Source organism: Hyposmocoma kahamanoa, unplaced genomic scaffold, assembly GCF_003589595.1.
Source record: "Hyposmocoma kahamanoa isolate Upper Pololo Valley unplaced genomic scaffold, ASM358959v1 81, whole genome shotgun sequence".
Classification (NCBI taxonomy): Eukaryota; Metazoa; Arthropoda; class Insecta; order Lepidoptera; family Cosmopterigidae; genus Hyposmocoma; species Hyposmocoma kahamanoa.
Window position 1 is genome coordinate 3,458,611 of NW_020654080.1, and position 22,924 is coordinate 3,481,534.

Below are 22,924 nucleotides of genomic sequence, written 5' to 3' on the forward strand. Positions count from 1 at the left end.
ATCTAATATACGATTATGACGGCAAACGAATGCATATTTTTATATTATGCTTACTCGAACTGTCTTTAGTCTATTATTGTTCGATTGCATATATCAATTTTATTTCTCCATAGAATTCAAACAGTTACACCGCGCCTAAAATTAATAATCTGAAAAACATAATTTTGAAAATCAAAGTTACTAAAAGTTACTCAAATTCCAAAATTATGTGCTGTGTCTGCGAGATAAATGGTTACTTGGTTAAACTGACTACTCAATTATTGTTGAGTCTTAGGTTAAGCGCACACAATAACTTTTTGTTACCAATCACGTGGTGACAGCTCGAGACATTCATACAATAAGTGCAGACTAATAAACTAAGTCTGCCGATTCCAAATATCGGACCAAAGTAACTTGACCCGGACGACAAACACACCTGTTTTTGTCAAGAGTCAACCCTAAATTGGTCAATTACCTTACGAACTCACCAAGAGAATATACAACCTTAATCGCGTGAATGAAAGTGAGATCAAAAATTAGAGAAAGCACTGGGACAAATAGATACTATTATAACCAAGTACGGCACGCATCTGTATAATCAAGATGTTGGACTGGACAAGTGGAAGTAGTAAGGTTTGTTCCACACGGCCATAAGTTTGGTTCGTCGCGTGCGTACACAAACGGACGACATATATATTGAATTCAAAAATACCTTTCACTAAGATATTCATTATTACTTTTCCATTTTATATACAGGGTGTAATCGTTAAGTGTGCCTAGGCGATTATTCCATGAATATATGAGATGTCAAAAATCTTCAAACTGATACCAAAAGTGCGTTACCTAATGAGTAAAATGACGTCAATAACAGTCAACGGCTGGTGGAGGTCCATTGTTTCTACCCACCACTGGTAAACATTCATATGCACGCAAGATCAATTTTACCAAGTAACCACCTCTATAAAAACCAAAGCGACGTATCGATCAATTTGTGGTTTAGCAGTTGTTGAGCGCGAGGCTGAGGCCGTGCCTCTCGATGTACCTCTTTCTCGCGTCTGCGATCATCTGGGCTTTCTTCTCCTGGAAGCTGAGCTGTCGCTCCTTCGCACTCTTCGGGAATACGCCTGTAGGCACTGGCGTTACGTACCTGCATTTAAGACACAAGTTAGCACGCTATATAGATATCCTGATTTGTGTCCTAAGCGTTGAGCTCAAGACTTATATAGGGTTACCTATCAATAGTCCAAAATGACATTTTCCAGAAGTAACGTTTGCTCGAATTTTCATAACCTCGAAAGTAATTTTGAGAGGAAAATGTTTTTTCTTTTAAACCAAACTTAACCGAACCTAATCATGTCTTTGCGATAAACGTATTCGTTATAATTCAGTTTTCGGTATAATGAAAATTCGAACAACCGTTATTTCGGAAAAAAATTCGAGTTTGTGATAGGTTACCACATAGGGATATTTTTAAAATACTAATAACCTCACAGAACTACATTACTAACATCATAAACAACAACTTTTGTTCTATGACTTTTTTAATTAAATTTGTATTGAATTGACATTCAATTATTTTTTGTGAAATCGCTCCACTAAGATCGAACACTTAGAAAAAATTCCTTCAATCCGGCCGGATTCGAACCGACGTCTTCTACCACACCGTGTCAGACAAATTTAATTACAGATAACAACGATATTTCTAGCCAGGGAGCTGTAAAGTTACCTAACTGGGTGACGAAATACTTTCATAGATTTTTCATGGATGGCGCTACGGCTAAAAAGTCGTTGAAAACCAAATACAAAGATCTGACAACAAGCACATAGAAAAATTCGTGAGGACCGCTGCTTCGTTCCGTGGCTTAGTTCATAGTGTCTGGATTCGAACCAGCTTCTTCAGCATATTTGTTGTTGTTTTTCTTAACAACTTTTTGACCGTAACGCCATCTGTGAGAAATCTATGAAAAGTTTTTCTTTTCTGCCAGGTACCTTTACAGATACCAGCGGCTAACTAGAGATGTCGCTTTAATAATTGTAATATAAAGTTTATGGAATATCACAATATTTTACTACTATGATATTCCATTATTTTTTGTGAAATTATTCTACTAATTATTACTACAAAGATCGAACATTAGGAAAAATTATTTCCTTCCGGCTGGATTCAAACCAGCGTCTTCAGTATACCAGGCTCACACTTTTCCAAGTGAGCTACGGAACGGTTTTCGTCAACAAGCACACTAATTTTTCTGTGTGCTTGTTGCAGATGTTTGTTTTTGGCTTTTAACGATTTTTTGCCGTAACGCCATCTACCAGAAATCTATGAAAGCTTTTCTCTACTTAATTTCATGAGTATCAGCTTCATATTACAATTTCTATTAGTGTTGTTACAAACCTATATGACGGTCCGTACAATGTCTTAACCGGGAAACGAACCATTCATGAGCTTTTATTTCTCGTTTCAATAAGTATGTTAATTTTTGATAAAGTTGTGTCATGAAGGATGAAAGACTCCTACAATACAGATTTTATATAGTGTAGGAAATCAATGGAGGGTGCTCTGACCTGGGCTGCGCCTGCGACGTGCTGGGCGTGGGCGCGTCCGAGGGCTCCGGCGTGAAGGGCGTGACGCCCTCCAGGAAGTTCGTGATGGTCACGTCCACGCTGCGCGTCACGGCTGCAACAGTCAAGGCCACGGCCAACTCATTAACACAGAAGAGAAGATTCAATTTCTAGGCAGAATTACTGAAAATTATTGATCAAAGTTTCTATATTTACAAAAATGCCGTATTACGACTAATTGAGGCCATCCTAAAAATGAGCATGTGTACGACGAGCGTTGATACGTGTTTATAAGGTAAAAGATGTGTGCCAAGATCTTAGCTAGTGGAAACCTGTGGTCTCAGCCTACCCCGATTAGGAAAATGGCGCTTTCCAAAATGTGTGTATGTTGCTGTTTCAAATCAACTGAATAGAAATAAATAAATATAGTCTGTCCTTTTTGAAGACGGAGAAAAATAACATTTGTAGGGTTGCCAGTTTAAATAAAATTTTAAATAGTTAAGTAGTTGTTGCCGATAGTTTTATCGATAATAATAATAATAACGCACACACTTAACATAGCCCCGCATTAGGGAAACCCTGTGTCGCGGGTGCCATGGACACACACATAGACAACCACAAATTACACCCAAACTCACGAGAGAAGTAAATGTAGGTCATACAAATATTTCTCCCGGCCCGGGAATCGAACCTGGGACCTCTGCGTGGCAGTCCGGCATGGTAACCGTTCGCCAACACAGGCAGTTGATCGATAGATCGTGAAAAATAAAATTTTGCCAAAAATGACTGAGTTGTGATGTTACGACGTTCTAATGATTACTAATTACGTTATTGCCTTCTTTATTCTTATTTTGACGGTTGACCCACTAGTATCGAGATCAATTTTATTCATATACTATATCTATATTGAATTAAAAGGAAAAACTTTAAAATATGTCTCCTATTTGTATTTTTCATAAACATAGTTCTAAATACAGTGTATGTATGTATGTATGAACTAATAAAAATTGACAATTCAAGTGAACTTGAGCTCAGTAATTGGATGATTCAAATGAAACAAGTTCGGTTATTTCGACCCCTCCTACGTAAAGTATCGTATGTCGAAATTGCCAAGTTTACAGGGAAGCGTTTTAAAGTTCTCCGTTTTATTCGGCAAAGCTCGTTACTCAAATAGAGTGATCATCTAATACATCCTCTGACCGATATCTAGGATTTTATAATACTCTATGTGAGTAGCGGGCTTTGTCGAATAAAACTGAGAAATGCTAAAGTCACGTGTTGTGCTCATTTCAGTGAATTCAGAATATTTATATATTATAAAGGCTCCTCTGTAAACTTGGCAATTTCGACATACGATACTTTACGTCGGAGGGGTCGATTTATTCCGTAGAGTGACCAATATTCAGTCGATAGCGAATAGAATAATCGGAACGTTGAGAGTATCGTCAAGAGACAAAGTCACGAGGAAGGGGTGCTGCAACGTGTTGGTCGAAAACGAGAAGTGTTGAATAACATCAAAAGAAGGAAACGGAGTATCTGGGTCATATACTGAGAAACCCAAAGTACGACATATGGCAATTAATAATCCAAGCTGCAATGGCCTTCATTAGAAGATGGCACATGAAGAAGAAGAAGTCGATAGAATATTTATCTGCAACATCGAGTATATAACAGAAATAGAGACGAAATGTCATTTGATATGTTTGAAAACTATTCTGCCAAATCATTACGGTGACAACTGCGCTCCGATTGGGCCCGACATTGGGCAAACTGCGGCCCGAATTCGAAACATTTGACGGGTGTCGTCAAATTGTTTCACTTCAAAACTATCGGTTTAACTTGAGCTTTGCTATAAAGGACGAAAATTGCAATATTACATATTTAATTACCGATGAAATTTGATTCCGTTTTGCAATTAGATGTTCTGCTGTTTTTCCCCACACCACGGACGGGAACAGCACGCCATTGTTAGAGATATTTATTACCTTTATTACAATAAATACAGAATACTTTTGGAATATACGGAGACGTACATACAGGTCAGTTGTTGGCGCTGTCTATATTTCAGTGCAAACGAGAGTTGATATGTGATGTATCACTGATGAGTTACCAGAAATGTATGGCTCTTATTTCGTCTCTATTTCTGGTTATATACTCGATGATCTGCAGTCACTAGCTACCCGCAAGCGGACAGCACTATTGAACTGTCATTTTACTCCGTCTTCAAAAAAGACAGAGTATATAAATATTAGCCAACAACACACATACGTTGCTCCGATCCTAAAGAGAGTAATTAAAGCACGTGTGTTATGGAAATCGGAAACAATGACGGTACCACAAACACCCGAGACAATACAGAAAAGCTAGTTTTCTACACTGACCCGGCCGGGGATCGAACCCGGGACTTCAGAGATGTCGACACCATGAAAACCGGTGTACAAACCACTTGACCACGGAGGTGGAATATAACTCCGTATTTAAATACCACTCACACAAATCCCTCATAATGTCCCTCATAGGCACCCTGGGCAGCACCTCCTTGACCTGCCTGGCCAGCCTGACCAGTTCCGCAGGTGGCTCGCGACGGGTAGCCGTTGAACCGCGGTTCAACTCCTCCCACTTGAACTCCGTCATCTCCACCTGAGACAATGGTTACTTATCATAATCACCGTAATCGCTAATGGTAGATTTCACGGTCCTGGAAGAAAAGATAACAGAAACAAGAATAAGGTATATCGTAGATATCGCGTATATGATCAGAAATAGAGACGAAATATCAATTAGTTCGAAAACTATTCTGCTATATCATTGACTTACAAATAAATGGACGACGGGTCTAATACAAAAACCACGAAAAAAATGTCCCAAGTCAACCTATTTAAACGTAGTGACATGTAAAGGAATATGAAAAAGCTAAAACGTTGAATTTAAATTGTGATGTCATCGCAGTACTGTCTAATTTTGCTTGCTTCGCTGTCAGTCGAACAAACGAAGACTAAAGCGTGAATGACGCTCTGCATACGATTTTAACGCCCTATAAGTTCGGACACTTTTTAGCGCGGACCCGACGTCCATATAATTGTAAGTCAATGTGCTATATCATTTCGGTGACAACTGCGCTCCGATTGGCCAGCCCGAATTCGAAACATTTGACGGGTGTCGTCAATTGCAAAATTACATATTTAATATTTAATTACCGATGAAATTTGATTCCGTTAATTTTGTAATTAGATGTTTTGCTGTTTTTCCCCACACCACCGAATGGAACAGCACGCCATTGTTAGAGATAATCTTTATTACAATAAATACAGAATATTTTTGGAATATGTAGACACAGGTCAGTTGTTGGCGCTGCCTATATAAGTAATGTATAACTGAAGAGTTACCATGAATGTGTGGCCCTTATTTCGTCTCTATTTCTGGTTATATACTCGATGATCTTAGACAACATAACATACGTTGCTCTGATCCCAAAGTAAGTAGCTAAAGCACTTGTATTAGGGAAATCGGAAACAACGACGGTACCACAAACACCCAGACCCGAGACAATACAGAAAAGTTAACTTTCTACACTGACCCGGCTGGGAATCGAAAACGGAACCTCAGAGATGGCGACACCATGAAAACCGGTGTGCAAGCCACTCGACCACGGAGGCCGTCAAATATAAACCTTGGTTTTGGATAGTTTCATCAGCCAATAGTTGCAATTCAATATTTTTTACATTCAAATTCATTTATAACTTTGTAATAATACACTTTGATGATTACCTTAGAATATAAAATGACCGTTGTCCTTTATGTAAAATATTACGAAGTAATTAAATAATGATTCTTGAATATGAATTTATTGAGTATCAAAATGTTTTACTATCATGATATTAAATTATTTTTTTCTCAAACTACTTCACTGTTTGTTATTTGTACATTATTGCAGAGGTCGGCAAGTAAGGGATTGCTGGACGAGTATGAGTTATATTAATACGAGTTAAGCAATCCCCGTTCCCGCCGAGGTATGTATAGTGCTTTTCTCAAAGAATGTGAGAACATAATAAAAGACATATAGTCTAGTTTTTATTTAGTTATCGCGTAACATACATACAAAAAAAAGTACAGTCAAGTTGAGAACCTCCTCCTTTTTTTGAAGTCTGTTAAAAAATGGAAGTTACATTGCTTTCCTACTCGGCGAACCTCCGGAAAAGTCAAATAATTGGGTTCGTGAAGTAGCAAAATAATTAACTCCCATTTTTAAAAGTTCACTTCCACTTTTATTAAAAGGGTTCGCGGAATAGCAATATAATTTACTTCCATTTTTAAATTTCACTTCCATTTTTATAATTGGGTTCGCGGAATAAACAGTAATTTGCTTTCAATTTTATTAAGCCTTGAACAGTCGAGCATACCTCAAGCGCTTCAGCGAGCGTCTGCCTGAGTCTCGCTGCGAAGACATTGTCGTCGTCATCAAGCCTCTCGAGTGGAGGCAGCAGACGCAGCTGGAACACTGTGACAGGTGTGCACAGGAACCAGAGCGCGTCTGACCAGGGGAATTTGTCACGAGCGTCTGATTGACGGTGCACTGTCACGTTTGTGAAGAGGCGCTCTACGGCTACACAGAAATAATAATCTTCCTTATTAAATGCAAAACTTAAAAATGTACCAATGAACTATGCTAATGGGAAACTCTCGAAGATGACAATAAGTAATATTACAAAGATAAGCTTACTAATAGCAACAGGCTGCACCCTGTTTCCGATCTGGAAGGGCCAGTCCGTGAACTTAAGCAGGCCCTTGCCGTTCGTAGGGCCTCCTTCTGGCTGCAAAAGTACTGGTTTGTTGGGGCAATCAGCAAAATGTTGTCTGGGAAAAAAAACACAGAAAATTACTTCTATACCGTTTACTTTTTTGTCCGTACACGGAAATAGTAGCCCAATGGGACGACTGCTGCTTTTCAGACCCTGTTACTGTCAAATTTACAAGTAGTACTCGATCTAATTACAAAACGCACGATGCGAATGAAGTTTCATATTTCGACGAACTTCATACTCCTACGTAAAGTATCGTATGTGGAAATTACCAAGTTTACAGGGTAGCGTTTTAAAGTTCTGAATTCATCAAATTTAATATTTAATTCGATCAGGTACCTATTACTTATTTAACAGTAATGTTTCTTACAGATGTCGGAAACAGTACGAGATTAGACCCCCAGTTACGGGACATCACATTTATTAATGCAGAATCGCATTAAGCCGGTCAAAAAAGCTTTATGTCCATGAACGTAAGAGCGAAAAAGACGTTGCGCGTTTGCCATCGGCTCGTATGAACGCGTCTCGCCACACGCCGGCAACGAATCTGCTTTCTGCGAATCTCCAATCGCGTCCTTACGCATGCCGATAACGATTGATCCTGGGGGTCTACTCTCGTTCTCAGATACCCCATCCGAGTCTCAAAATCAGATGGGTTTCCGAGCGAGAAGATGAACCCGATTCCTACTATATCTTTCTAATTTGTGAGTTAAATCAAGTATTGTTTCGATTTGAAATGCCAAAAGTTTCCGATGGCCAGTTGTGAATCGCAATCATGCGCCTCGACTCGGAAGAGACGCAGTTTACGATCGGTAGAGGCAATCAAAATCAAGCTGCTGGTTTAGAAAAAACTAGCGCGACTGCATGCGAACGACTACGTTAACAGCGAAAATAAGTTTGGTGACCTAAGAGGTTCACGATTCGAACCCTTATTATAACTTTGAGTTGAAGTAGTCGTCGCCAGTATGTCTGTTGTTAAAGCTGTCATCTACTGCCGTGGTAAGCCACGGTATGATTTAGCAGAAGAGCTCCTTGTGAAAGAGTTCGTCCAGGGAAGTACTGCCTTATCTATTTCTGCTGCCAAACAGTAATGCGATGCATTACTGTGTTTCGGTTATGAAAGGTAAGGGTGCTGGTGAAATTATAGGCACATGGGACTTGTCAACTTATGTCTCAGGGTGCACTGCAACCGCCATGGACAGGCGTGTCGCTTACCACCAGGCGTGTCGCTTACCACCAGGCGTGTCGCTTACCACCAGGCGCACGACTTGTTCGTTCCGTATATAATATTAAATAAATGTACTAGAAGTAAACTTTCGAAAACACTTACTTCCTTACAAATTGCGCAGCATTCCGAATGCCCAAAGTGGACGCAAAAAATGGCGGCACTTTCCATTTTCTGAGCTGTAAGCAAAAACCAGAATAAATATCTTACCACTAACCTGGTAACTTTGTGGATGACTAAGTAGAAGATCCGCGAGGATCCTTAACCGTAACTGTTGCAGGACTCTCTGATAAGCAACACATATTTTATCAGGAATAATCACATCACTTACAAGGCTGCTAACAGATTTTTTTTTCATTTGTTTAAGGAAATCAATAGCCTAATATAAGTAAAATGTGCTCATTGCTAGTCAGTGTTAAGGCCAATTACATATTATCTGGATTACACACTTATATGTACAGACACTTATATGTCAGACGTAACAAACAGACTTAACACTTGGCGAGTCATAAATTGTACTAACCTACCATAAGATCTACAATAAACACGACTCGTCCACAAAACAAAAATAAAACTTAATATTGTTACGCGATACAATCACAACAATCTCCTTTTGAGCCTTTACGCCGTCGTAATATTATGCGCAAAAGAATTCACGTCACTGTACAGCCCATGTCGGATCGGTTGGACCATAAATATGTAAGAATCATTATCGTAAACAAGCCGGCTTGTCTCCCCACGGTTTTAGGCTCACTCATCTACGGCCCACGTCTCTGGAGATGTCATCTACCCATCTTATTGCACCCACCCACCATTCGGATGTAGATTTACTCCACATGCCATCACCACTCCTCGCCGTAATATGTGATATGTCTTGAAACTTGTTTAGGCTTATGTTTCGGAATCCGAAACTGTCTATAATAGCTTAGCGCAATAGTACAGTCTAGTGTCGCTGCATTAAAACAGGTAAAAGTTTACAGGAAACAAAAACTTACACTAATGGTTCCGAGAACGTGTGACGCCGCCAAAGAGTCCAGACAGGACACGTAATTTGCTACCATCACACTACAGCGCGGGTCTCTAGTACCTTTCGTCTTCACATACACACCTGAAGTAAAATTTTCTATTAACATTTTAGTATTTTCACACTATACTTTATTTAAGAAAGAAATCAAACAGAAAATAATAAAAAATACGCCTCTATAACAATAATAATCAATAATAAAAGTTCTCCAAAGTTCCTCTTAAAGTTGCCACCACCCAGTCACCCCTTTTCGTTAATAAATAATAAATAAATTAATTAAAATTAGGTGACATTATTTATCAGCATGATGTTTCTACATATAGTCCATAAAATAAATCATTCAATCATACTAGATTTCATTATCCAAGCAAATTTAGTTCAATTCTTTGTTTGCTTTACTAAATTATCTGCTTTTTCAACACTTACTCAACAATTTTGTGAATGTAAGATGTTTAAAACTGACTTAACAGAGAACTGTAACAGTAAACCTCCTTGTGAAAGTACGTCCAGTGAAGTACTGCCACCTTGTCCATTTCTGTGAATATTACTGCGTTCCGGTTTAAAAGGGTAAGGGTGCTGGTGAAATTACAAGCACGAGACTTGTTAACTTATGTCTCAGGGTGTCGGGCGCAGTGGCAGTATCCCTCAGATGTTTGCGATTTAAAGCTCAGAGTGGCACTGCAACTGGTATGGACAGGCGTGTCGCTTAACACCAAACACACGACTTGTTCGTCCTGTCTCTTGATATTATAAAAAAAAATCCGATAAGGTCACCAAGCTCTCTTACAAACTTCAAATCATGATGTTGTGGAAAATATTAAGAATATTCGAAACTCGTGAATTATGAACGATCTGACACGTCGATCATACAAAAAAAAATCTAGCGCCCAGACCATTCTCGATCCGGCTGGATTCGAACCAATGTGTTCCAGGAAACCGTGCCAAAAGCTATGCCAACTAAGCCACGGAACGAACTAGCGGACCTTAAGATTTTTTATGTAAGGACATAAAAAAAAAATGTTGCAGATCTTGGTTTTTCTGTGAGAAATCTATTTCTTGGAATCCAGCCGGATCGAAGAAATTTTTCTTAATGTTCGACCTTTGTATTAAAGAAAGATATTTATTCCTTAGAGTTATGCTCTCCGAAACAGAAGTCCGCTGTAATCGTAATTGTAGCTAAATCCAGGGTTGGAAAAAATCATGATTTTTGAAAAAATCGAATAAAGCACGATTTTTTTTAAAAAATCCTCTTTAATCACGATTTTTTATTTTTTTATTTTAACTATATTTTTGCGTCAAACGTAGTAATGTAAAAGGTAATTAAAGGTAAAAAAAAATAAGGTAAAAAAGTAATTAATCATGTGGTAGATAAAAATAAATTTAAAAAAATGTGACACCACTAGAGTGGTGGATGTCACTGAAAAATATATCTAGTGAAGAGGAACAGTCAAAAATTTTTCCAATGGTTAAGCAATTGTTTGGAGCGATAGATTCTTCAGCTGCTGTGAAAAGAGTGTTTTGCACCTTTGGAATTGTTCATAGTAAATTAAGAAACCAACTGGGAATTGAAAAGGCTGCCAAGCTAGTTTTTTTGTTTAAGTATTATGATAATGATATTGATTTCTCACATCCTAGTCTTTAAAATATAATTGTCTGATTTGATTTAAATCATGATTTAAATCAAAATGATTTAATCGTGCCAACCTTGGCTAAATCATATCAAGAACCGAACACATCAGTTACAGAATTAAAATATCATGTGGGTCAACAAACAGGCATTCAAAACTAGTTTTGAAATTGGTAATCCGTGTAAACAAGAACTGAGCAAACGATATTGCGGCCTACATATTGCTAAGGCCACTCACGCATAGCGGCGCACGGCCAATCTGCACAAGATAACTGGGCTTCGCCGTAGGTTCTACGGCGACACAAGCAGACTCCCTTAGCCTTGATATTGACGAATATGTACGGAAAGTTTTACTTGAAGAAATTTGCAGGGTATTCTAGAAATGAAAAATTGGAATAAATCTAAAAAAATTTAGAGAAAAACATGTTTGTTATTTTGTAAAAATAATCAATTGTTCATGTAAGCAATTTCTCGGCAATGTGAGAAAAGAATTCTTCCAATATTCAACATATTACATTTTCACATTTTCATCTCAATATATCACTCACATTTGTTAGTGCTATTAAAGAGGCATGTCAAAGAAACATTAGGATAAGACAAGAGATATTTTGCAAAGTATCAAAAAAATGTAGGTCGAAAGATTTTAGTGATTAATTACTAAACAATCATCAATTTTTTGATGGCATTTAATAAAAAAAAATATTTCCATTAACTTGTAACCATGGAACGTTTAACTACGATCAAAATTGGGGAGAAAAGTAAAAAGTCTTGCCATAATAAAAAACCTATACCCAGAGATATATAGATTTATTATAGCAGCAGTCGAGCTCCTTGTGTAAGAGTGCCTACAATGTAACAAAAAAAGCAGCTTTAGTTTGATTGTTCACTATATATAGTTTAATTTTTACTATTTACATATACATACACTTGTAAACAATAATTTCAAAATTAGAATAAACGCGATCAAACAATTTAATACATATTTGCACATCTATATATAGTCATACATTTTAGTAGCAATAGTTAGTTCATTGCGAAAGAGTTTGTCCAGAGAAGTACTGCCACCTTACCTATTACTGCCGCCAAGCAGTAATGTGAGCATTACTGCATTTCAGTTTTAGAAGGTGCTGGTGAAATTACAGGGACATGGGACTTGTCAACTTATGTCTCAGGGTGATGAGTGCAGTAGCAGTGACCCTCACATCTTACTTAAATCTCCGAGTGGTGGTATGGACAGGCGTGTCGCTTACCATTAGGTGTATGACTTGTTCATACCGTCATTTAGTATCACAAACAAAAAGATAATTGAAATGCCAAATCGACAATTAATTTTATATCTATTATTAAAGCTATCTAAGACCGGTGTCAAATCAACCCGTGTTCACCATTTATATCTAGAGAATAATTAAAATTGAAATTAAAATTAGTCAAAAAGTAGGTTGCTGAGTACTTTGATTTTGTTACTTTGAAACAATTGTTATTCTGTACTGGATCTTAATTGCTGTACTAAATACAATTTAACAGATTCTTTCCTTGACCTCTTCTACCTCATTTTAAAACAATCTGAATTAGTAATGTGATTAAATTATAAATATTGATATCACTCTTTGAATTTGATACCGTAATTGTGTACTTTACGACTGAAATAGTTTCTATACATATTTAATGGGTTATGGTCTAATTAACACCCATTATACTTAATAACAGACAGACTCTCTGCCCAGAGTGTACAGTCAATGCCCTATGATACCTGACCCTCTAACCGACCATTTAGTTCTGGGTAGATAAGTGTGAAGATAAGTGCTAAACAAATTCGACCTTTAACCTGTGAGATACAAAATTCTTTTTCATATGACTTCCTTATTATTTCATTAACGAATAATGTTTCAAGAAATGTTTTAAGACAATTTGATCTTTGTAAGTCAATGTCTTTAACATATACTTACTTAAATACAGAAAACAAATTTCAACCATAACTGCGTAAAATGGCTCTCAGAAGCAAAAGGTCGGTTATTTGCTAACTGCCTCCGTGGTCGAACGTTTACCATGCCAGACTGCCACGCAGAGGTCCCAGGTTCGATTCCCGGGCTGGGAGAGATATTTGTATGGCCTACAATTATTTGTCTCGTGAGTTTGGGTGTAATTTGTGGTTGTCTATGTGTGTGTCCATGGCACCCGCGACACAGGGTTTCCCTAGTGCGGGGCTATGTTGAGTGTGTGCGTTATTTATTTATTTTAGGGGGGTCAGGTATCTTAGGGCATCAACTGTACATGGAAAAAACAATGTTCTGGGGGTCCCGTTTTCCGTCCGACATCCGTCCGAAACAATTGTCAAAAGACATGTCAAATATGAAGCTTCAGTGGCATCATGCATCTTTCAATTTGGTTGAGTATTACTTATTTGGCAGTAATTGTTTCAGACGGATGTCGGACTGAATACGGGAGTAATCCCTCGTGGCTAACTTACAGGCTGAAAAACTTCTAAGTAATAGTCTTTTCTCATAGACGGCGCTACAGCTAAAAAGATATTGAAAAACCAAATACAAGACACAACAATAAGCGCAATGAAAAATTTGTGAGTTCTATTGGTTCGTTCCGTGGCTTAGTTTGCATAGCGTCTAGCACGGTATGCTTATTAATTAGCGAAATATTGTTTAAACAATGTCATGATTACAATATTTTTGAAATATCTAATATTTCTATATATTTAAAAATGTGTGAGCATATACATTTCATTGCATGTGACTGGACAATATATTAGAGGCAAACGGTTGCCCTAACAATTTTGATATTGTATCGTAAAGCGAATTGGCCCACCTTTTAAACAAAATTATAAAAAAAAAAAGAAATCAACACAAGAATGTAATCTGGTTCCATATCAACTGTGCAACAACAGGCGTATGTAAGTTTCCCTACAAATTTACAATTACGTAATTTGTATGTTTATATCTTAATAATCATTGTTAGTTTTTTTATAACATTATATTTACTTTTTATGTAAATGCTTAGGTAAAATAAATACACACGTAATTAAGCGTTTAAATATTTTCCATTGTTATTCACTTGCGTGGAACGAAGTACATTCAAATTTTGGCCTACTTTAACCTGTCAATACACTTCCTCTATTTTTAGGTGAATATTGCTCTTACCAAAGGTCCAACATGCCAAAGTCGATAACATCTGCCGAACAGCTGATTTATTGGGCAGTATGATAGACGCGATCCACAGAAAAAGAGCCAGGAACACTCTCGCCACAAGCAGCAATAGAGCGAAGGGTAAAAACGCAACAAACTGGAATACATTGTCGCCACAAAACCTTAAACAAGTTATACAATATGGTCAACGTATCAAATTCATAAATCGGTACCTAAATATCTTAGTCCTCACTTCATTATAGAAAACAACATTAATGTTACATCGCCAACTTTCCCTTGAAAAATCACAAACACGTAAGTGGAAAATTATCGCCAAAAATGTACCTGTCGTCGTTTATCAATTTGTCCACAGTAAGAGCCATTGTTGCTCTCGTAATTAAACAACCAATAAATATACCCTTTTTGCTAAATAAATCGTGTAAAATAATCAAAATTTCGAATTTTCTCTACAAAATCGTGATGTGTGAAACAATACAGACCATAGACAAACACATTTTTTTTATAGACGTCAAATAGAGGTTACACGGCACCTTTTTCGATAATACCGGTTTTCGTTCGGTAGCAGGAGAGCCGTACAAACAAGTGAAATCCCATAGTCATTCATTCTATCATTAAAAATATCACGGCGTGACATGAGATGACATTGAACGTAAACCTTTATCCCCTCCTAATAAAATGTTGTTTAATTAAGTGGGTGTTTACTATAGGACAAGGGAATTATACAAGTTCGGAAAATATGCACAAAGGAAGGCGTAATTGTTTTATTGAAATAAATTAGTTATCATCTTCGAAGTTTAAGTGCTATTAGTGAAAAGACTAAATGGATAGTGCTACAATTATAATTTCGAGTTAAATCTGCGTATCACCTTACGGATTTCACTTTTCATCGAAATTGGCTATAGAAACTTTCGCGATGGAGGGAATTACTTCATCGCCTGAAGATAACACGTACTCCGAGGAGGAAGAGGAACTGAAAAGACGCAGACCCAATCAGGAAAACAATGCAAATCCTCAAGGGTATTCGAACCAAGCGAATTCTTTTTCTGAACTCAATCAACTGGAAGAGAAAATGCGCCGTAAACTGCAATTTTTCTTTATGAATCCGATCGAAAAATGGAAAGCTAAGCGGAAATTTCCATACAAATTTGTTGTGCAAGTAATTAAGATCATTCTGGTTACTTTTCAATTATGTCTCTTTGCCCACAACAGATATAATCATGTTAATTACACTTGGGACAACAGAATTAGTTTCTCCCACTTGTTTCTACTTGGCTGGGATTCTACTAGGGAAATTGACGCCTACCCACCAGGTGCAGGACCTCTAGCAATATACAAAATAGATGACTTCTATAGTACTTTGGATTTTGCCTGTGCAGGATATAGTAATCTCTCAAATGCAATTGGCCCGTACTCATACAATGATGAAAACAATATTCCACCAGACCCAGTTTTCTGTCAGTACAATTATAAACAGGGAATCATCAATGGTTTCAATGAAAGCTACGAATTCAACTCTGAAATTGTGGAAACATGTATTAATTTCACATTGAAAAGAAACAACCAGTTCCAGTCTCGACAATTTTTAAAAGATTCAAGTTTAGATGTCAATTTTGCATCCTTAGTAAGAGCTAAACTTATGTTTTCAATAAAAACTATTAACTTTAGAGCTGCGGGCCCTATCACACCTCCTGATTGCTACAAATTTGATGTGGAAGTTATATTTGACAATGAAGACCATGATGGTCAGATGTCTTTGTCGTTACAAGCGGAACCAACCAAATTGACTTGTAAAGGAGATCAAAGTTATATTACTGACAACAAAATTGACCAAATATTGAGAAGCATAATGAATATTCTTGTAATTTTGATTTGTTCAGTATCTTTTGTGCTATGCAGTAGAGCTATTTACAGAGCACAACTTTTGAAAGAACTGACTGTACATTTTTTCCAAAGGGCTTATAATAAACATCTAAGTTTAGAAGGTCGATTGGAATTCTTAAATATTTGGTACATTATGATCATAATCAATGACATTCTTATCATCATGGGATCTGCTATAAAAGAGCAAATTGAGCGCAATCAATTTATAAATGATCAATGGAATATCTGTTCATTATTTCTTGGATTGGGCAATCTTTTAGTCTGGTTTGGAGTGCTAAGATACCTAGGTTTCTTTAAAACTTATAATGTAGTTATTCTTACATTAAAGAAGGCAGCTCCTAAAATATTTAGATTCTGTGTATGTGCACTGCTAATATATGCAGGATTTATGTTTTGTGGATGGCTTATACTAGGGCCATACCATATGAAATTTCGATCTCTTGCCACAACGTCCGAATGTTTGTTTTCATTAATTAATGGAGATGATATGTTTGCCACATTTTCGATAATGCCTAAAAAGTCACCGATGCTGTGGTGGTTCAGTCGAGTATATCTTTATTCATTTATTAGTTTATACATTTATGTTGTACTTAGCCTGTTTATTTCTGTGATCATGGATGCTTATGACACTATCAAGCAATATTATAAAGATGGGTTTCCAAAGAGCGATTTGCAGCAATTCATTGGTGAGGCAAGTGTAGATGAAGTCTCATCTGGATTGTACAGGACCCAGAGCTCGACATCTCTTAATGCAATAATGAATTCTCTTTTCTGTTGTAACTTCTATCGTAGTGCGTATTCTAAAATTGGAGGTCGTAGCTCACAGCAAAACCTACTATAACACTTTATTGATGTTTAATAATTTTAAAGTTATAGTAGTTGTAAATATTTTTAGATCATTTGTTGTATCTAATAAGTACATACTTGGTTATCATTAATTAGGAGTGTATCAATTTATCTGTAAATGTCGTAAAACATTCGTACTTCTAGAATCTATTAGTCTAAATTTGTAACTTTCCATGATCCAAAGATTAAAATTGCTCAGTCGTCGTTTACTTGCTTCTATATCAATTCGATAAAGACATTACTACCTTGTCTATTTTCCTCAAGGATAATATTAATTTACCTACACAATGTTGCGTATTATTGTGATTAAGACGAGTTTACTAAATAGATTTTATTTTCCTCAAGGATAATGTCGATTTACCTACACAATTTTACGTAATATACAACCCTAAAGTTTAATATATTTCACACTAAACGTGTTGTTTTATATTTGTTTTACGTACTTGAATTAAGTACACACTGTACTGTAACTGAGACGTTGATTCGTCATTAATCATATGATATCTAACACGAGGTCATCTGTTTTACAACAATATTTACTTACAGAGAAAACTTGCTTTTCATGATAAGTAATTAACTTACAAAGCAAAAGAAGCTTTATTTCTTTATTACAAAGCCAAAGTCAAAGTCGATGGTACAAGAGATTCCATAACGTTTTGGCATGATTTCAACTTCATTGATTTTATTGAACAATGCTCACTGAGGCTCACTGTATAATAAGTTTTGGAAAGTATTTATTTTTGTTTATATTCTATACTTTCATAACTTTCTATGAAGCTGTATTATACACTTGAAGGTACATTAAGTGGGTGTTAGTGAAACCCACCATGTTACCATAAGTAGCGTATATACTTATTCTATATTTTTTTAAATTATTAAGTAGTACTTATGAACCGTATCTACAATAATCTGCAAGTATCTATTGTTCTATTTTGTTTACTACGTAGTTCGGTTTTGCTGTACATCTACCCATGTAGATAATTTGCCATATATTATACCTACGTAATTTAATCTCTGCATGTGCATGTAACTATGGTACTTAATTACAAATACTTTAATAGTAGAAATATTCAATACATAGGGCTCTTTGAATATGATTTTAATATATATAAATGTCTAATAAAATTGTTTTAATATCATAATCAATCTTAATCTGTAACCACTGATCAAACATCTCATCTTCATCTTGATAGATTGTTCTACAACCCGTTTACAAATTTGAAGTGTTTATGTTGTACCTGCACATATATTGAATGTTAGAAAATGAACAAATATAAAATGAAATAAAAATATGTCACATATCAATACATTTATTTTCCTTATTATCTATTTAAAACGAACGCAACTAACAACATTTATTTACAACCAAAAATGCTTGCGACCTGTTATTAAACACTATTTTTACATTAAAACAGAAATAAAAAATATATAATTAAAATGGACATAATTTACATAATGGCCTGAAATTATGGCAATATAAGGCATGGAAAAGTATTTCAAAATGAATAATCTAAATTCATTACGTATTTATATGGTAAATCTCATTATCAATACATTTTCTTGATATTTGAATTACTGTCAATATCATATAATTCACATGAAACATTTTTTTTGTATATTTTAATTCTTGCTTTCACACACATTTAAAATAATGTAAATACTTACCTAAATGTAAGTTTAATTTTGGTACACATTTAATATTGTATCCACTACAAGCTAATATATTGTTAAAACCGTTGTAAACATCATTACTACAAAATATTACAATACAACAACTTAAAAAAACTACAATGATTTCCAAAACATTTTATGGAAACTTTAGAAATGGTTCTACGTGTTATTTCGGTACGGTGCTTTCGATTTCTAAACGATCTTATTATATAGATACCTAGCCATAAAATATGCCAGCGTCATAATGTGGTGTTCATTCATCTATAAATGACATAAATGCAATGTAACATACGCAGTTATCATGATTTATTGTTAAATTACCGTTATGTCGAGAACTTAAAATATCGTCGATTTAAAGCTGTCTGGCAAAAAACTGATATTTAAGTAATACAAGAAAAAACATTACTTGCAGTAAATAAATATTCGTATAAATACAAATTCACGCTGCATAGTCTTAACATTACTGATATATGAAAATCCAGAATGGTTCTTTGGTTCTAGGAAATAATAAATATTGCGTACAAAGCAAGAAAACAGCAAAGAAACTATTGGCGGTACTCATCAATATTGGTACAAAAATACTACATATATAAACAGTCAGTCTGTTTCGATTTCATTGAATTATTTCTTTTCCATATCATCCCTTCTTAGTGGCTGTTGCTCTGCTCCCAGCATCACTTGAATCTCATCTACACTCTTTCCTTTCGTTTCTGGCACAATTAAGAAGATGAACACGAATCCAAGTAGCATGATTCCGGCAAATATCCAGAACACTTGGCCTGATCCAATAGCATCATTTAGAGAATTGAAAGTGCTAGTCACAGTGAAACTTAGTAGCCAGTTAAGGGTACCTGCAGTTGAAGCCACAAACGCCTTGATGTCAATTAGACAGAGCTCACCAGCCATCATCCAAGGAATAGGACCGAAACCAAACGAGAAGGCAATAATGAACAGGGAAAGAGACAAGAGAGGAAGCCATGAAATTGGTTCCAGAATTTCAGAATCTATACCATGTTTATCTCGCAAGAAGAAGAAGACGCCCAAAGCGGTAGTACATAAACACATGACCAAGGCTGAGAATAGAAGGAGAATGCGTCTGCCCAATTTATCAACAATCATACTCGAAATGAAAGTTGCAATGACTTGGATGACACCAATGACAATAGTTGCAATTTCAGATGGTATCGTTGCACCAGCACTTTCGAATATTGCAGTCGTATTGAACAATACCGCGTTTATACCAGATAACTGTTGTAAAACCATAAGAGCATAGCAAATTAGAATCGCCTTCATGGCAGTTTTTTTGGTAATACTCTTAACGAACGACACTTGGTTCAGTTGACTTTGTTCTGCTTTGTATTTTAAGCTGTTTAATTCGGTGTCCACATCGTAAGCTTCGCCTCGCAGCCTGACCAAAGATTGTCTGGCTTCCTCATTTCTTCCTTTTATAATCAAAAAGCTTGGGCTTTCAGGCATAAAGAAAAAAATTACTCCAAAAATAATTGGTATGCACGTGCAAAGAAGATTGAACGTTAGCACGGAAGTGTAACTACCCACGACATATGAAAATAGAATACCAATGGTGATCATTAATTGGAAATAAGTTCCAAGTTTGCCTCGGATGGAGTCTTGTGCGATTTCACTAGTATAAGCGGGAGCTGTGACGCAAAAGGCTCCTCCTGCCACACCAATGATAAATCTTCCTGCCATTAGCATGGCGACGTTTGTTGCGAAGGCTATAAGCAACCAGCCTAACGTGAAAGGTAACACTAGGAACAACATGGTCTTCTTTCTTCCTATAGAATCCATAATGAGGCCAATTGGAAAGCAGATGGCGGCAGCTCCAAGGTTGATGAGGGACCCGATCCAGTCCCCCTGGCCTTGGGTAATGGGGAAGTCGTAATCAGTGTTGTTTTCTTTAACTATCTCGACGAGGACTGGCGCAGACCAACCCAACATAGAACCGGCTGCTAGAGCTCCCACAGTTGCTGAAATAAAAAGTTAACATTTAGAAGAAAATTTACAAGCTTGATTAAACACTACAAAATGGTATTAACAGTATTAATGTTTTATTATTTTATAAATAACCAACTAATTCAGTATACTGCCCCTACTTCCTAGTTCTAGTAAGCAGGCAAGGCAACAATTAAAAATCCAAAATCACATTTACACTATTAATTAATTGCAATTATTTTATTTGTATAAAATATCATCATGTTTTTAATGTGGTTAATATTCTCAACAAAATATTCAAAACTCACCTGACAAGGCTGCTAGATACTGGGGCAACCTGCGGGCATTGTCACCACTCGGGCCCACCAGCTCTGCCTGTGACACTCCGATGTCACCCATGGCTCCGTTTGTTCCTTCTGAGCGCTGGAAAGAAAGAAAACAATGGTTTAAGAAATTAATCTTTCTGATTGTAGTAAATAATGCTGTTAATATTTTCTTAAGAAATTGTTTGTACCTATAATTTTTTATGTATTTATCAAAAGTAATTAAATTAGGGGATTTTAGAGGGTAATAATATCCCATACTGATATCCTCTTGTCTTCCTTCAACCTGCAATGCTAAGATGCCAAGTCTTTTTGTGTTGACTCTGCTAATAATTACCTCTTAGGAGCGAAGGAAAGTCATTGTGATAAAATTTTTGCATATCAGAGTTCTGAAAGCTCTTTAACAATGTGTTAAATCTCCAATCCACCAGTCCAGTCCATTCTCTTTCTACATAAGTTTTGTTTATAGTGACCCTCTCTATCCACCTCTTAGTTATACAAGAAGGGCACTATAATCTGTGCAAGCAAGCCAGCATCAGCCCGTTTGTACAGACTTCCTCCGGTTCTCTGAAAGCTAGTGCCTTGGGTGAGCTGCCCCGGGTGTAAGTATAGCACTCCCGATTATTCCAGATAAGTACTGGATCTGTAGGCACTCTCACTTCCCGTTGCGCATTGCGCCGCTATCGGTTGCCACCGTCAAGCCGTCATTTATTTTATTTATTTATTCAGGAATGACAAACAATTGTACATGGTGAGTTATACAGAATAAGAATATCGGTTTAGCTAATAGTACAATACTAAAAAAATACAAATTTTTAAATTGAAGCATAATCACTAGTGTAATTTTTTAAAAGTACAATGCCGACAAAGAAAATAAGTTTAAGAAACAAACAAACTTAATAACGTTACTAAGTACAATTTTAAAAAAAACAGTTTCACAATCCACTACAGTGTCATACCCAATCAAAAATCAGTCATCTCTAAAGTCTACTACCAAAAAAAATCTCTTTGGTGGCGGAGCTGTCGCCACGCTCACCTTCCGACGCCGAAGCGTCTCATTGGATCAGTGGTGATGATGGTAATGATTATGTTGTTTATTCATCAGTAATTTTTTTTATGATACAAAGTGCCGTGACAAACAAGTCGCATGACTTGTTGTCACGTAAGTAAGTGTAAACGACACGCCTTTTCATAGCAGTTGCAGCGCCACTCAGAGCTTTAAATCGCAAAGACTTGACCCCTCAAGCCCCCACTGCACTGCTGCAAGTCTCAAGAGTCTGTAATCTCGCCAGCAAAATACTACAATTTTATCGCTACTAAAGCATAGTCAGTTTAAATTCATATTGTAAAGAGTTCCGAAAACTCATTATATCCTAACAATAGAAAAATACTGCGTTATGTGAATAAATTAAAAATTGCGTTGAATTTGTACCTCATACTGAATACTGGGGTTAGGAATCGCAGGTAATAACGGCTCCCTTTCTACACTGTCGGATCTACCACGACGAAAAATTGAAGATTTCATTTTGTACGGATTTATTAATTAGTAAATAAAATATCACGTATAATAATACTGATTGGAATGTTTTGCAATACGTGACTTCTACGCAACTCAGCTGACTTGGACGTCAGCATACGTCACTTTTGACAGTTGTAGAGTTGCACGTAAATCCGGTTTTTTATGTTGATGATTATCTCGTGCCTCCAGTGAAAAAGGCAATAACTCAAAATCGACACTTTTCAGGAGAGGCAAAAAATACATTATTTTATTGATTATTGGTTGATCACATATATTATTAGTACTTTTTATGATTTCTAGCTTTAGGCATTCAGTCATATTTTCTATATATTTTTTAAGTATTTTTCGAGTTGCGTCCTT

At 36.3% G+C, this 22,924-nt stretch overlaps 3 protein-coding genes across 7 annotated transcripts in view; 1 reads left to right on the forward strand and 2 right to left on the reverse strand.

The window, feature by feature from the left end:
- Positions 1 to 14,733, reverse strand: LOC113234019 (ancient ubiquitous protein 1-like). Its single transcript, XM_026469246.1, has 9 exons — positions 14,696 to 14,733; positions 14,366 to 14,532; positions 9,561 to 9,673; positions 8,671 to 8,744; positions 7,262 to 7,395; positions 6,942 to 7,144; positions 5,034 to 5,181; positions 2,545 to 2,656; positions 1 to 1,126 (listed from the first exon to the last, which is right to left on the reverse strand). Exons 1-9 carry the CDS (start codon positions 14,731 to 14,733, stop codon positions 976 to 978), a joined length of 1,140 nt encoding a protein of 379 aa, XP_026325031.1. The 3' UTR covers positions 1 to 975.
- Positions 14,734 to 15,036: 303 nt separating this feature from the next.
- Positions 15,037 to 18,537, forward strand: LOC113234051 (mucolipin-3-like). Its single transcript, XM_026469281.1, has one exon. The coding sequence runs from the start codon at positions 15,285 to 15,287 to the stop codon at positions 17,091 to 17,093; it is 1,809 nt and encodes a 602-aa protein (XP_026325066.1). The 5' UTR covers positions 15,037 to 15,284; the 3' UTR covers positions 17,094 to 18,537.
- A 25-nt stretch (positions 18,538 to 18,562) lies between these two features.
- LOC113234053 (facilitated trehalose transporter Tret1) overlaps positions 18,563 to 22,924 on the reverse strand; it is a 110,587-nt gene continuing 106,225 nt past the window's right edge. For 2 of the 5 annotated variants that reach the window (XM_026469284.1, XM_026469282.1), the window contains exons 2-3: positions 21,031 to 21,145; positions 18,563 to 20,757 (exon numbers count right to left, since the gene is read on the reverse strand). In XM_026469284.1, coding sequence (XP_026325069.1) covers positions 19,391 to 20,757; positions 21,031 to 21,145 — 1,482 coding nt within the window. In that variant the 3' untranslated portion in view covers positions 18,563 to 19,390. Of the gene's footprint in view, positions 20,758 to 21,030; positions 21,146 to 22,477; positions 22,606 to 22,924 lie in introns of those variants that run through there. The other 3 variants (XM_026469286.1, XM_026469285.1, XM_026469283.1) reach the window with 2 other exon arrangements.